Source organism: Cebus imitator, unplaced genomic scaffold (assembly GCF_001604975.1).
Source record: "Cebus imitator isolate Cc_AM_T3 unplaced genomic scaffold, Cebus_imitator-1.0 Scaffold129, whole genome shotgun sequence".
In the NCBI taxonomy this organism is placed as follows: domain Eukaryota; kingdom Metazoa; phylum Chordata; class Mammalia; order Primates; family Cebidae; genus Cebus; species Cebus imitator.
In genome coordinates this window covers 6,322,363-6,333,242 of record NW_016107444.1, presented here as the reverse complement: position 1 = coordinate 6,333,242, position 10,880 = coordinate 6,322,363, and the positions used below count along the sequence as shown (strand labels likewise).

The 10,880-nt window shown below is 50.6% G+C and overlaps 1 protein-coding gene across 1 annotated transcript in view; it reads right to left on the bottom strand.

Moving 5' to 3' along the window:
* MUC4 (mucin 4, cell surface associated) overlaps positions 1–8,058 on the bottom strand; it is a 34,467-nt gene extending 26,409 nt beyond the window's left edge. The window contains exons 1-2 of the mRNA XM_017541005.2: positions 6,736–8,058; positions 114–1,950 (exon numbers count right to left, since the gene is read on the bottom strand). Coding sequence (XP_017396494.2) covers positions 114–1,950; positions 6,736–7,935 — 3,037 coding nt within the window. The 5' untranslated portion in view covers positions 7,936–8,058. The remainder of the gene's footprint in view (positions 1–113; positions 1,951–6,735) is intronic.
* Between the last annotated feature and the right edge of the window lie 2,822 nt (positions 8,059–10,880).

Here is a 10,880-nt window from a genome sequence, read left to right as displayed (position 1 = left end):
GGGGTGCTCAGATGGCAGTGGAGTGGGAGATGCGCCCTCAGGGTGCTGAGATGGCAGTGGAGTGGGAGACGAGCTCTCCGGGTGCTGAGATGCTGGTGGAGGTGGAGACGCACCCTCGGGGTGCTGAGATGCTGGTGGAGTGGGAGACGCGCCCTCGGGGTGCTGTGATGGCGGTGGAGTGGGAGACGCGCCCTCGGGGTGCTGAGATGCTGGTGGAGTGGGAGACGCGCCCTCGGGGTGCTGAGATGCTGGTGGAGTGGGAGACGCGCCCTCGGGGTGCTGAGATGGCAGTGGAGTGGGAGATGCGCCCTCGGGGTGCTGTGATGCTGGTGGAGTGGGAGACGCGCCCTCGGGGTGCTGTGATGCTGCGGAAGTTTCCAGGGTGCTGTGGACCGAGGACATAGAGGGCGTCGGCGTGGCACCTGCTGCGTCGCTGTACTTGGATGTGGAGCTCCTATGCGTGGACCTGGGGGTGGGGTTGGTCGCGGGGGACGCCCCTTGTGCGGCTGGAGGGTGTTCAGAGCTGGGCATGCCTGACACACCCACTGAGGATGCGGGTGCCCCAGTGGCCACAGTCAGGGCGTCGTGGCCGGCGTGGACCGGGGTCAGGACCGCCGCCCCTGCGGTCTCGTGGACGACCCAGCTCCGGCTTGTGGCCGCAGGGCCCTGCCTGCTGGAGACCACGGTGGAGGGAGCAGGAGACGCGACATGGCGCGGGGTACCTGGGGTCGCCGGGGACACCAAGCCGACGGAGTTAGACCCTCGGCCGGCCCCTGTCCCCTGAGTCCGCGCCACCTGGGAAACGGCGGACGTCTCCCGAGGAGAGGGGCTGGGGGAGGTGGGGCCGGCCTGTCCTGGCGGTGCCCCTGCGGTGGGGACCTGGGACAGGGCGGGGGAAGAGGGGACCATGGCGGACCCCGTCCCCACGCTTGCCGGGGTGATGTCAGGACTGGCTGAGGGGGACCCCGTTCCTGGGGTGGCATCAGGACTGGCTGAGGGGGACCCCGTTCCCGTGCTTGCCGAGGTGGTGTCAGGACTGGCTGAGGGGGACCCCATTCCTGGGGTGACATCAGGACTGGCTGAGGGGGACCCCGTTCCCGCGCTTGCCAAGGTGGCATCAGGACTGGCTGAGGGGGACCCCGTTCCCGCGCTTGCCAAGGTGGCATCAGGACTGGCTGAGGGGGACCCCGTTCCCACGCTTGCCGAGGTGGTGTCAGGACTGGCTGAGGAAGGCCCCGTTCCTGGGGTGGCGTCAGGACTGGCTGATGGGGACCCCGTTCCTGGGGTGACGTCAGGACTGGCTGAGGCGGACTGCAATTCGCTTGTTGACTGGGGGGTGTGAGTGTCCCTGGAGGGTCTTGGTGAGAGTGGCGTGGTCTCGCCTGAGGTGGACATTCCGTGGCTTCCTGAAGGTGTTGTGCCACTCGTCCTGGATGAGGAAGGGGTAGCTGTGCCCGCTGCGATGGTGCCTGACCCTGAGGAGGCCGGTTGGCTGGTCTGTGTTTCTCCAGAGGCCTCTGTGCCCCGAGCCTGGTGGGTTTGGGTGATAGCTGGTGCTGTGTTGGGTGACGTGCTGGCAGAGGCTGATGTCCATCGTCCTTCTGCGCCCACTGGTGTTGACACCACAGAGGTGGTCGGAGGAATGGCACCTGTGATGGAAAGCGATGTGCCTCCTGAGGGCCCCAGGGTGGCGCCAGGGCTGCTGGGTGCCGCCTGCAGTGCTGTGGTTGGGGCCTGGGCTGTGTGCCCAACCCTGGTGGGGGCTGGGGTGAAGGTTGTTGTGGCACTTACGGTGGATGCGTCCTGAGGAACAATTTCTGAGGGCGAGTGTCCGCTGGCTGTGAAGGAAGAAGCTGGGGTGGTGGCTGTCTTGAGGCTGTCAGTCACGGGGGAGATGGACCTTGTGGCTTGGGATTCTCGTGTGGTCTTCGAGGCTGGAGTGTGACCTCCCTGGGAAACAGCCGATGATCTCTGAGGAGAGGTGTTTACGGGATGTATTGTTGAATGATATGTTGATGGTGCCATTGTAATTTTTTGTGGTGTGTGTCCATCCAGCATAGGTGAGGAAGATGGGGATGTGGCTGCTTTTGTCATCTGGGTCACACTGTATTTTGGGCTGTGGACAAGAACCTCTCCAGTGGTCCCCGTTTCTTGTGTCCATTGTGTCTGGGCACCTGCCCCTGTTGTTTCTGGGAGAGTTGTGCTATGGGAGGGGCGTGTGCTGGGCTGTCCTGGTTCCCCGATTGTTGAGACCTCAGAAGGGACTCCTGGAATACTGCCAGCTGTCCACGTAGCGGGACTTGCTGTGACAAGCATAATGGCAGCACTTGTTGGTGTTGAAGGCAGCTCTTTTGGTAACCAAGTTGTGTGGCCTTCACTGGAGAATGAAGAAGTCAATGTTGTTTCATGCGGAGTAAACGTCTCAGGAGATGCCCTTGGAGAGAATGAGTTCCTTTCATGGGGCCGTCCTGTGGTCTCTGCACCTTCACTCGGGTGGGTGTGGAAAGCTGTGGATAGTTTTGGAGGTAAAGAACTGGGGGAGAGTGCTGTTGACAGTGTGTCTGACCACCATATGGTCGAAACTTTAGAAGTGATGGCAGAAATGGTTCCACTTACAGATAGTGATGTCTCCTCTGTGTTTCCAAGAGTAGAATCTGTGGAGGCTGGCATTCTGAACACCTCTGAGGTTACTGGGAATGTGTTGCTGACACTGGAAGGGGATAAGGTGGTTGTTGCACCAGAAGGGAGTGTCTCCTGAGAAACTGTTCCACTCAGATTGAGTCCACTTGGTGAGGATAAAACAGTTGATGCAACCAGTGTGAGGGTGTTGATCTGAGGTACTCTGGTGGTCCCCATGCTCTGAGTCCGCTGGTTCTGAGGAAAAGCTGTTGTGTCCTGGGTAGAAGTCCTTGAGGAAGTTGCAGGCGATTCTCCTTCTGGTTCAACTGGTATTGAGGCTACTGAGGTGACGGGCATAAGACTTCCTGTAACGGGTACGGATGTCTCCCCTGTGTTTCCAAGAGTGGAGTCTGTGGAGGTTGTCCTTGTCATAACTTTTGGTGTCATCATTGGTGTGTGGCTGAAACTAGAGAGGGATGAGGTGGTCATTTCATCTGGATGGGCTGTCTCCTGAGAGAAGCTTCCTGTCAGAGTGTGTCTACGTGGTGAGATTAAAGGAGCTGATGTCACCACTCCTGTGACGGTCGCGGTTTGAGATTCTCTGGTGGTGTCCGTGCTCTGAGTCTGATGATCCTGAGAAAATGCTGACATGTCCTGAGTAGAGGCCTTTGACGAACTTGCTATTGATTGTCCTTCTGCTTCAGCCGTTATTGAGGCTGCTGAGGTGACTGGGGCAGGACTTTCAGTTCCAGGTATTGATGATTCCTCTGTGTTTCCAAGAGTCGAGTCTGTGGAGGTTGTCATTGTTATGGTCTTGAATGTCATCATGGGTGTGTTGGTGACACTGGAGGGGACTGAGGTGGTCGTTTCATCTGGACGAGATGTTTCCCAAGACACAACCTCTGTCACATTGAGTACACTTGTAGAGGAGGAAAGAGTTGATGTGGTTCTCTGCGGGAGGGTGCTGGTTTGAGCATCTCTGGTGGTCTCCATGCTCTGAGTCTGGTGGTTCTGAGAAAAAGCTGTTGTGCCCTGGGTAGACATCCTTGAGGAAGTTGCTGGTGATTGTCCTTCTGGCTCAGCTGTTATTGAGGATGATAAGGTGACTGGCATATTTCCAGTAAGTGGTGTGGGTAGCTCTGCGGTGTTTCCGTGAGTGGTGTCTGTGGAGGCTGCCATTGTTATAACCTTTGATGTCATCATGGATGTGTCCGTGACACTAGAGAGGAATGAGGCAGTCTTTTCATCTGGAGGAAATGTGTCCTGAGAAACTGTTGTGGTCACATTGTGTACACTTGGGGAGGATGAAACAGTTGATGTGGACATCTGTGTGAAGGTGCTGGTTTGAGACTCTCTGGTGGTCTCTGTGCTCTGAATCTGGTGGTTCTGAGAGGAAGCTGATGTGTCCTGGATAGAGGTCCTTGAAGAAGTTGTTTGTGATTGTCCTTCTGGTTCAGCTGTTATTGAGACTGCTGAGTTCACTGAGGTAGAACTTTTAGTTCCAGGTGTTGATGTCTCCTCTGTACTTTTAAGAGTAGAGTCTGTGGAGGATGGCATTGCTGATGTCATCATGAGTGTGCTGCTGACACTGGAGGGGAATGAGGTAGTCGTTTCATCTGGAGGGGATGTCTCCCAAGACACAGTCTCTGTCACATTGAGTATACCTGGGGAGGAGGAAAGACTTGACGTAGGTCTCTGTGTGAGGGTGTCGGTATCAGATGCTATGGTGGTCTCCGTGCTCTGACTCTGATGGTTCTGAGAAACACCTGCAGTGTCTGAGGCGGAGGTCCTGGAAGAAGTTGCTGGTGATTGTCCTTCTGGCTCAGCTGTTATTGAGGATGATGAGGTGACTGGCATAAGATTTCCAGTAAGTGGTGTTGATGTCTCCACTGTGTTTCCAACAGTGGAGTCTGTAGAGGTTGTCATTGTTATCATCTTTGATGTCATTGTGACACTAGAAAGGAATGAGGCAGTTGTTTCACCTGGAGGAGATGTGTCCTGAGAAACTGTTGTGGTCACATTGTGTGCACTTGGGGAGGATGAAAGAGCTGATGTGGACATCTGTGGGAGGGTGCTGATTTGAGCTTCTCTGGTGGTCTCCGTGCTCTGAGTCTGGTGGTTCTGAGAAGAATCTGCTGTGTCCGAGGTAGAGGTCCTTGATGAAGCTGCTGTGGATTGTCCTTCTGGCTCAGCTGTTAACGAGGCTGCTGAGGTGACTGTGGTAGGCCTTTTAGTTCCAGGTGTTGCTGTCTCCTCAGTGTTTTTAGGAGTGGACTCTGTAAAGGTTGTCATTGTCATAACCTTTGATGTCATCATGGATGTGTTGCTGACACTGGAGGAAGATGAGGTGGTTTTTTCACCTGACAGGGATGTCTCCTCTGCAACAGTTCCTGCCACATTATACACACCTGTGGAGGAGGAAGGAGTTGGTGTGGTTCTCTGTGGGAGGGTGCTGGCTGGAGCATCTCTGGTGGTCTCCATGTTTTGATTCTGGTGGTTCTGAGAAAAACCTGCTGTGTCCTGGTTAAAGGTCCTTGAGGAAGTTGTTAGTGACTGTCCTGGCTCAGCTGTTATTGAGGATGCTGAGGTGACTGGCATAAGAGTTTCGGTAAGTGGTGTTGATGTCTCTGTTGTGTTTCCAAGAGTGGAGTTTGTGAAGGTTGTCATTGTTATAGTCTTTGATATCATCACGGGTGTGTTCGTGACACTAGAGAGGGATGAGGTAGCTATTTCACCTGGAGGAGATGTGTCCTGAGAAACAGTCCCTGTCACATTGTGTACACTTGGGGAGAAGGAAGGAGTTGATGTGATCATCTGTGTGAGGATGCTAGTGTGAGATTCCCTGGTGGTCTCTGTGCTCTGACTCTGGTAGTTCTGAGAAGAGGCTGATGTGTCCCAGATAGAGGTCCTCAAGGAAGCCGCTGTGGATTGTCCTTCCGGCTCAGCTGCTATGGAGGCTGCTGAGGGGACTGGAGTAGGACTTCTAGTTCCAGGGCTTGGTGTCTCCTCAGTGATATTAGAAGTGGACTCTGCAAGGGTTGTCACTGTTATAGTCTTTGATTTCGTTATGGATGTGTTGCTGACACTGAAGGGGAATGAGGTGGTCATTTCTTCTGGAGGGGATGTCCCCTGAGAAACAGTGTCTGTCACATTCAGTACACTTGGGGAAGAGGAAAGAGTTGACATGGTTCTCTGTGAGAGGGTGCTGGTTTGAGCGTCTCTGGTGGTCTCCGTGCCCTGAGGCTGGTGGTTCTGAGAAGAAGCTGATGTGTCCCGAGTAGAGGTCCTTAAGGAAGTTGCTGATGATTGTCCTTCTGGCTCAGTTGTTATTGAGACTGCTGAGGTGACTGGCATAGAACTTCCAGTAAGTGGTGTTGATGTCTCCCCTGTGTTTCCAAGGGTGGAGTCTGTGGAGGTTGTCATTGTTATATCCTCTGATGTCATCACAGGTGCGTTGCTGAGACTGGGGGGTGATGAGGTTGTTGTTTCCCCTGGAGTAGATGTCTCCTGAGAAACAGCCCATGTTGCATTATGTACTCTTGGGGAGTAAAAAAGAGTGGATATGGGCATCTGTGTGAGGGTGGTGGTTAGAGATTCTCTGGTGGTCTCCAGGCTCTGAGTCTGGTGGTTCTGAGAAAAAGCTGTTGTGTCCTGGATAGCGGATCTTGGGGAATTTTCTGGTGATTGTCCTTTTGGCTCACCTGTTATTGAGACTGCTGAAGTGACTGGCTGAAGACCTTCAGTAACAGGCATTGTCTCCTCAGTATTATTAAAAGTGGACTCTGCAAAGGTTGTCATTGTTATAATCTTTGATGTCAATATGGGTGTGTTGCTGACACTGAAGGGGAATGAGGTGGTCTTTTCATCTGGAGGGGATGTCTCCTGAGAAACAGTGTCTGTCACATTCAGTACACTTGGGGAAAAGGAAGGAGTTGATGTAGTTCTCTGTGTGAGGGTACTGGTTTGAGCTTCTCTGGTGGTTTCCATGCCCTGAGTCTGGTGGTTCTGAGAAAATGCTGCTGTGTCCAGAGTAGAGGTCCCTGAAGCAGTTGCTGTGGATTGTCCTTCTGGCTCAGCTGTTATTGAGGCTGCTGAGGGGACTGGGGTAGAACTTACACTTCCAGGTGCTGACGTCTCCTTGGTGTTGTTAAAAGTGGGATCTGTAAAGGCCGTCATTGTTCTAGTCTTTGATGTCATTATGGGTGTGTTGCTGACACTGGAAGAAGATGAGGTGTTTGTTTCACCTGAAGGGAATGTCTCCTGAGAAACAGCCCCTGCCACGTTGTATACACTCGGGAAGGACGAAAGAGTTAATGTGGACATTTGCGTGACCATGCTTGTTTGAGCTTCTCTGGTGGTCTCCATGCTCTGAGTCTGGCGGTTCTGAGAAAAGGCTGATATGTCCCGGGCAGAGGTCTTTGAGGAAACTGCTGTTGATTGTCCTTCTGGCTCAACTGTTACAGAGGCTGCTGAGGGGACTGGAGTAGGACTTTCAGTTGCAGGTGTTGATGTCTCCTCAGTGTTATTAAAAGTGGACTCTGTAAAGGCTGTCATTGTTCTAGTCTTCGATATCATGGGTGTATTGCTGACACTGAAAAGAGATGAGATGTTTTTTTCAGCTGGAGGGGATGTCTCCTGAGCAACAGTCCCTGTCACGTTGTGTACTCGTGGGGAGGAGGAAAGAGTTGATGTAATCATCTGTGTGAGGGCACTGGTTTGAGATTCTCTGGTGGTCTCTGTGCTCTGAGTCTGCTGGTTCTGAGAAAAAGCTGTTGTGCCCTGGATAGAAGACCTTGAGGAAGCTTCTGCTGATTGTCCTTCTGACTCACCTGTTACTGAGCCTGCTGAAGTGACTGGCCTGAGACTTTCAGTAACAGGTGTTGTTGTCTCCCCTATGTTTCCAAGAGTGGAGTCTGTGAAGCTTGTCACCTTTGGTGTCGTCATGGACGTGTTGGTGACACTGGCAGGGGATGAGGTGATTGTTTCGCCTGGAGGTGCTGTCTTCTGAGAAACAGTTGCTGTCACATTGTGTACACTTGGGGGGGATGAAAGAGGTGATGTGGACATCTGGGTAAGGGTGGTGGTTTGAGCTTCCCTGGTGGTCTCCGTGCCATGAGTCTGGTGGTTCTGAGATGAAGCTGATATTTCCTGATTGGAGGTTCTCGAAGTTGCTGTTGATTGTCCCTCTAGTATAGCTGTTATTGAGCCTGCTGAGGTGACTAGGGCAGTGTTTTTACTTCCAATTGTTGATGTTTCTTCTTTGGTTCCTGGAGTGGAGTCTGTGGATGTTGTCATTTTTGGCACCTGTGATGTCATCAAGAATGTGTTTCTCACACTGGAATGGGGTGAGGCGGTTGTTTCACCTGAAAGAGGGGTCTGGTAAGGATTGCTCTTTGTAGAACTGCGTCTACCTGAAAAGGACGAGGGAAGCAGTGCTGTCATTCCTTTGAATAGAAGACAGAAAAACTTCATGAGATGAGAGTCTAAGCTCAGTGAAATTGAAGGTTTTATTACACAACTATTTTTTACCCGAAGCACTCCGTGTCACCAGGTGACAAAATGTTGAATATAAACATTTATTTACTTAACCATAGCTAAGAATTTTGCCTGCATATGCAGGCACCTACTGATAATGAATATTGCAATAAATAACATGTGCCAACATTTTGCCTCCATTATGTTTGCCTCCAAAGATTTCGTTTTGTTTTGTTTTTTTGAGATAGGATCTTGCTCTGCCACCCAGGCTGAAGTGCAGTGGCGTACTCAGGGCTCACTGCAGCCTTGACCTATGGACTCGGCAGTTCTCACAACTCAGCCTCCCAAGTAGCTAGGACCACAAGCATGTGCCGTCATGTGTAGCTCATCCTTTTTTTGTAGAGATGAGGTCTTGCTATGTTGCCCAGGTTGGTCTTGAACTCCAGGGCTCAAGGAATCCTCCCGCCTCAGCCTCCCAAAGTTCTGGGATTAGAGGCACACCATTTCCAGCCTATTCTGGAAGAACTATAATGGAATTACTGATTGAGTGCACCTGTACTTTCCCCTTATGAAGCTTAAAAGCGAAGATTCATGTGTCTCAGTCTCACAAAAATGTTTAACTAAAATACGCACATATCATGCATTTAAAAAAATGAAATTACCCTCATGTCCTACACACATATTTTTCAAACACTGCCCAGTAGATGAGTGGCCTGATTCCTTTTTCATCGTCATCTTTTCTCCTCCTTAGTCTTGTACTCGCTCCTGTCAATTTTTCTTCCCAACCCATCTCCTAATCCCATCCTCTCACGTTTTTCACTTGTGGTTCTCTTTTTCCCCCTCCTGTTTCCCCGCTGAAAAGCCCAGGAACATTGCCGCCCCAGCAGGACAGAGAGGGAAAGGCCGTGAGCTTGTGTATGTGAACGTGCTGCCTGCCTGAGTCCATACCCTATTGGCATTTGCTCAAACAGGCTTGTTCATTCTGCAGAAAGTAATGGAGAGCGCGTGCCCAGTTATGGAAGAGAATTTATGAAGACCCAAGTGAAAGGGACACTCCCTCTTCTCTGGAATAATGGTATTTTTGGTCGGGGGAGGTGGGGCAGAAGAGTCCCTGCCTTATATTCACACATGTAATTATTTTTCTTTCATTTTGCTTTCCCCGTGGATGGTCTTTGCGGGTCTCTCTTGCTTGCTGGTTCCCTCTACTTACAATCCAGAACTTCTTCCTGCATCCCTTTTTCTTTTTAACTGAAGTAAGAGTGAATTCTGTTCTGTTTTCAAAATCACGTGGGGAGGACGGTGGCTGAGCTCAGGACAAGCATTGGGGAGCGGCTTCTCAGGGTGCCCTGCTTCGTCATGGCCAGCAGGGCTGATGGAATGGTGAGGCCCAGAGGCCACAGGGTTGGTGACTCCTGGTACTTTTTAGAGACCAGAAAATGTTTTCATGTTAATTTCTTTTGCAATTACAAGAAAAAAAAATCCAAGTAATAATGAATTCAGCCTTGATTGATAGTCTTTGCAGTCATAGCATGATTTTTAATGTTTTTCTTTTACAGAGGGAGGGGCCCAGGAAGATATAAGTGTGGAGGGCCTGTGAAAGTCAGAAGGTGGCCCTTTTGCCAGGTGGTCTGAACAAGAGTCTAGGCACATTGGTAAGGAGATAGGCACAATAGAGATTCATTGATAACAATCTAGTTTCATTTTGTATTTTACATTAGATTGGGCAATTTGTATTGAAGTTTTTCCACACAAATTTTTAGCTTTTTGTGAAGTTTGTCCACAAACAGTAAAATGTTTATTAAAAAACAACAGAGCTGGCTGGGTATGGTGGCTCAATCCTGTAACCTCAGCACTTTTGGAGGCTGAGGTGAGTGGCCCGCCTGAGTCCCAGAGTTTGAGACTAGCCTAGGCAACATGATGAAACCCCATCTCTACCAAAAAAATATACAACAGTGGCTCGTGCCTGTGGTCCCAGCTACTAGGGAGGCTGAGGCGGGAGGATGGCTTGAGCCCAGGAGGCGGAGGACGCAGTGAGCTGAGTTCGTACTACTGCACTCCAGCCTGGGCGACAAAGTCAGGCCATGTTTCAAAAAAAAAAGCCCCATAACAATGCCATTTCTTACGTTGATACTAAAACTTTTTCCTATACAGTTATTATGATACAACAATAAACTCAGCTTCAACAATTTTGTGGTATTTTGTTATTTATTGAAAACCTTTTTTCCATGAATGAAGAGGTATTCCATTAAGGAATATGAACATCAAGGCTAAGGCACTGCTCCTTCTTTGAACAGAGCTGTTTTCTCCATGGCGACAGTAGGCGGACTTAAAACTCTTAATCAGAAGAAGATATTTGGTAATTAGTCAAATTCAAAACACCCAGAGTGGAAATAAGGTTGATATTCTGCAGAGTTACCAGCCATCTGGTTGAGGGCTGTGTTGTACACCTTCAGGACCTCAAAAGTAAATTTGTCAATGACATAAATTAGTTGTTTTTAAAATCCTGTAATGTAGATGTCCTTTTCAAATGAAAAGGTGTCATCAATCTGTTTTCAAGGAATTTAGAAATAAAATTGAGTTTTCATATATTTGATGTGATTTGAAGTGGCCAGTCTTTCTTGCTCAAGTTGCCAAATACTCCTCTCCTTAAAACAGCCTAAGAGGTAGAAGAAGATGAAGGCAGCGTCCCTGCCGTGGAGACTAAATGGTCCCTGTAGGGAAGGAAACATTCAGACTCCTCACAGCACAGCCTGCATCAGGCTCACAGCACAGCCTGCATCAGGGCG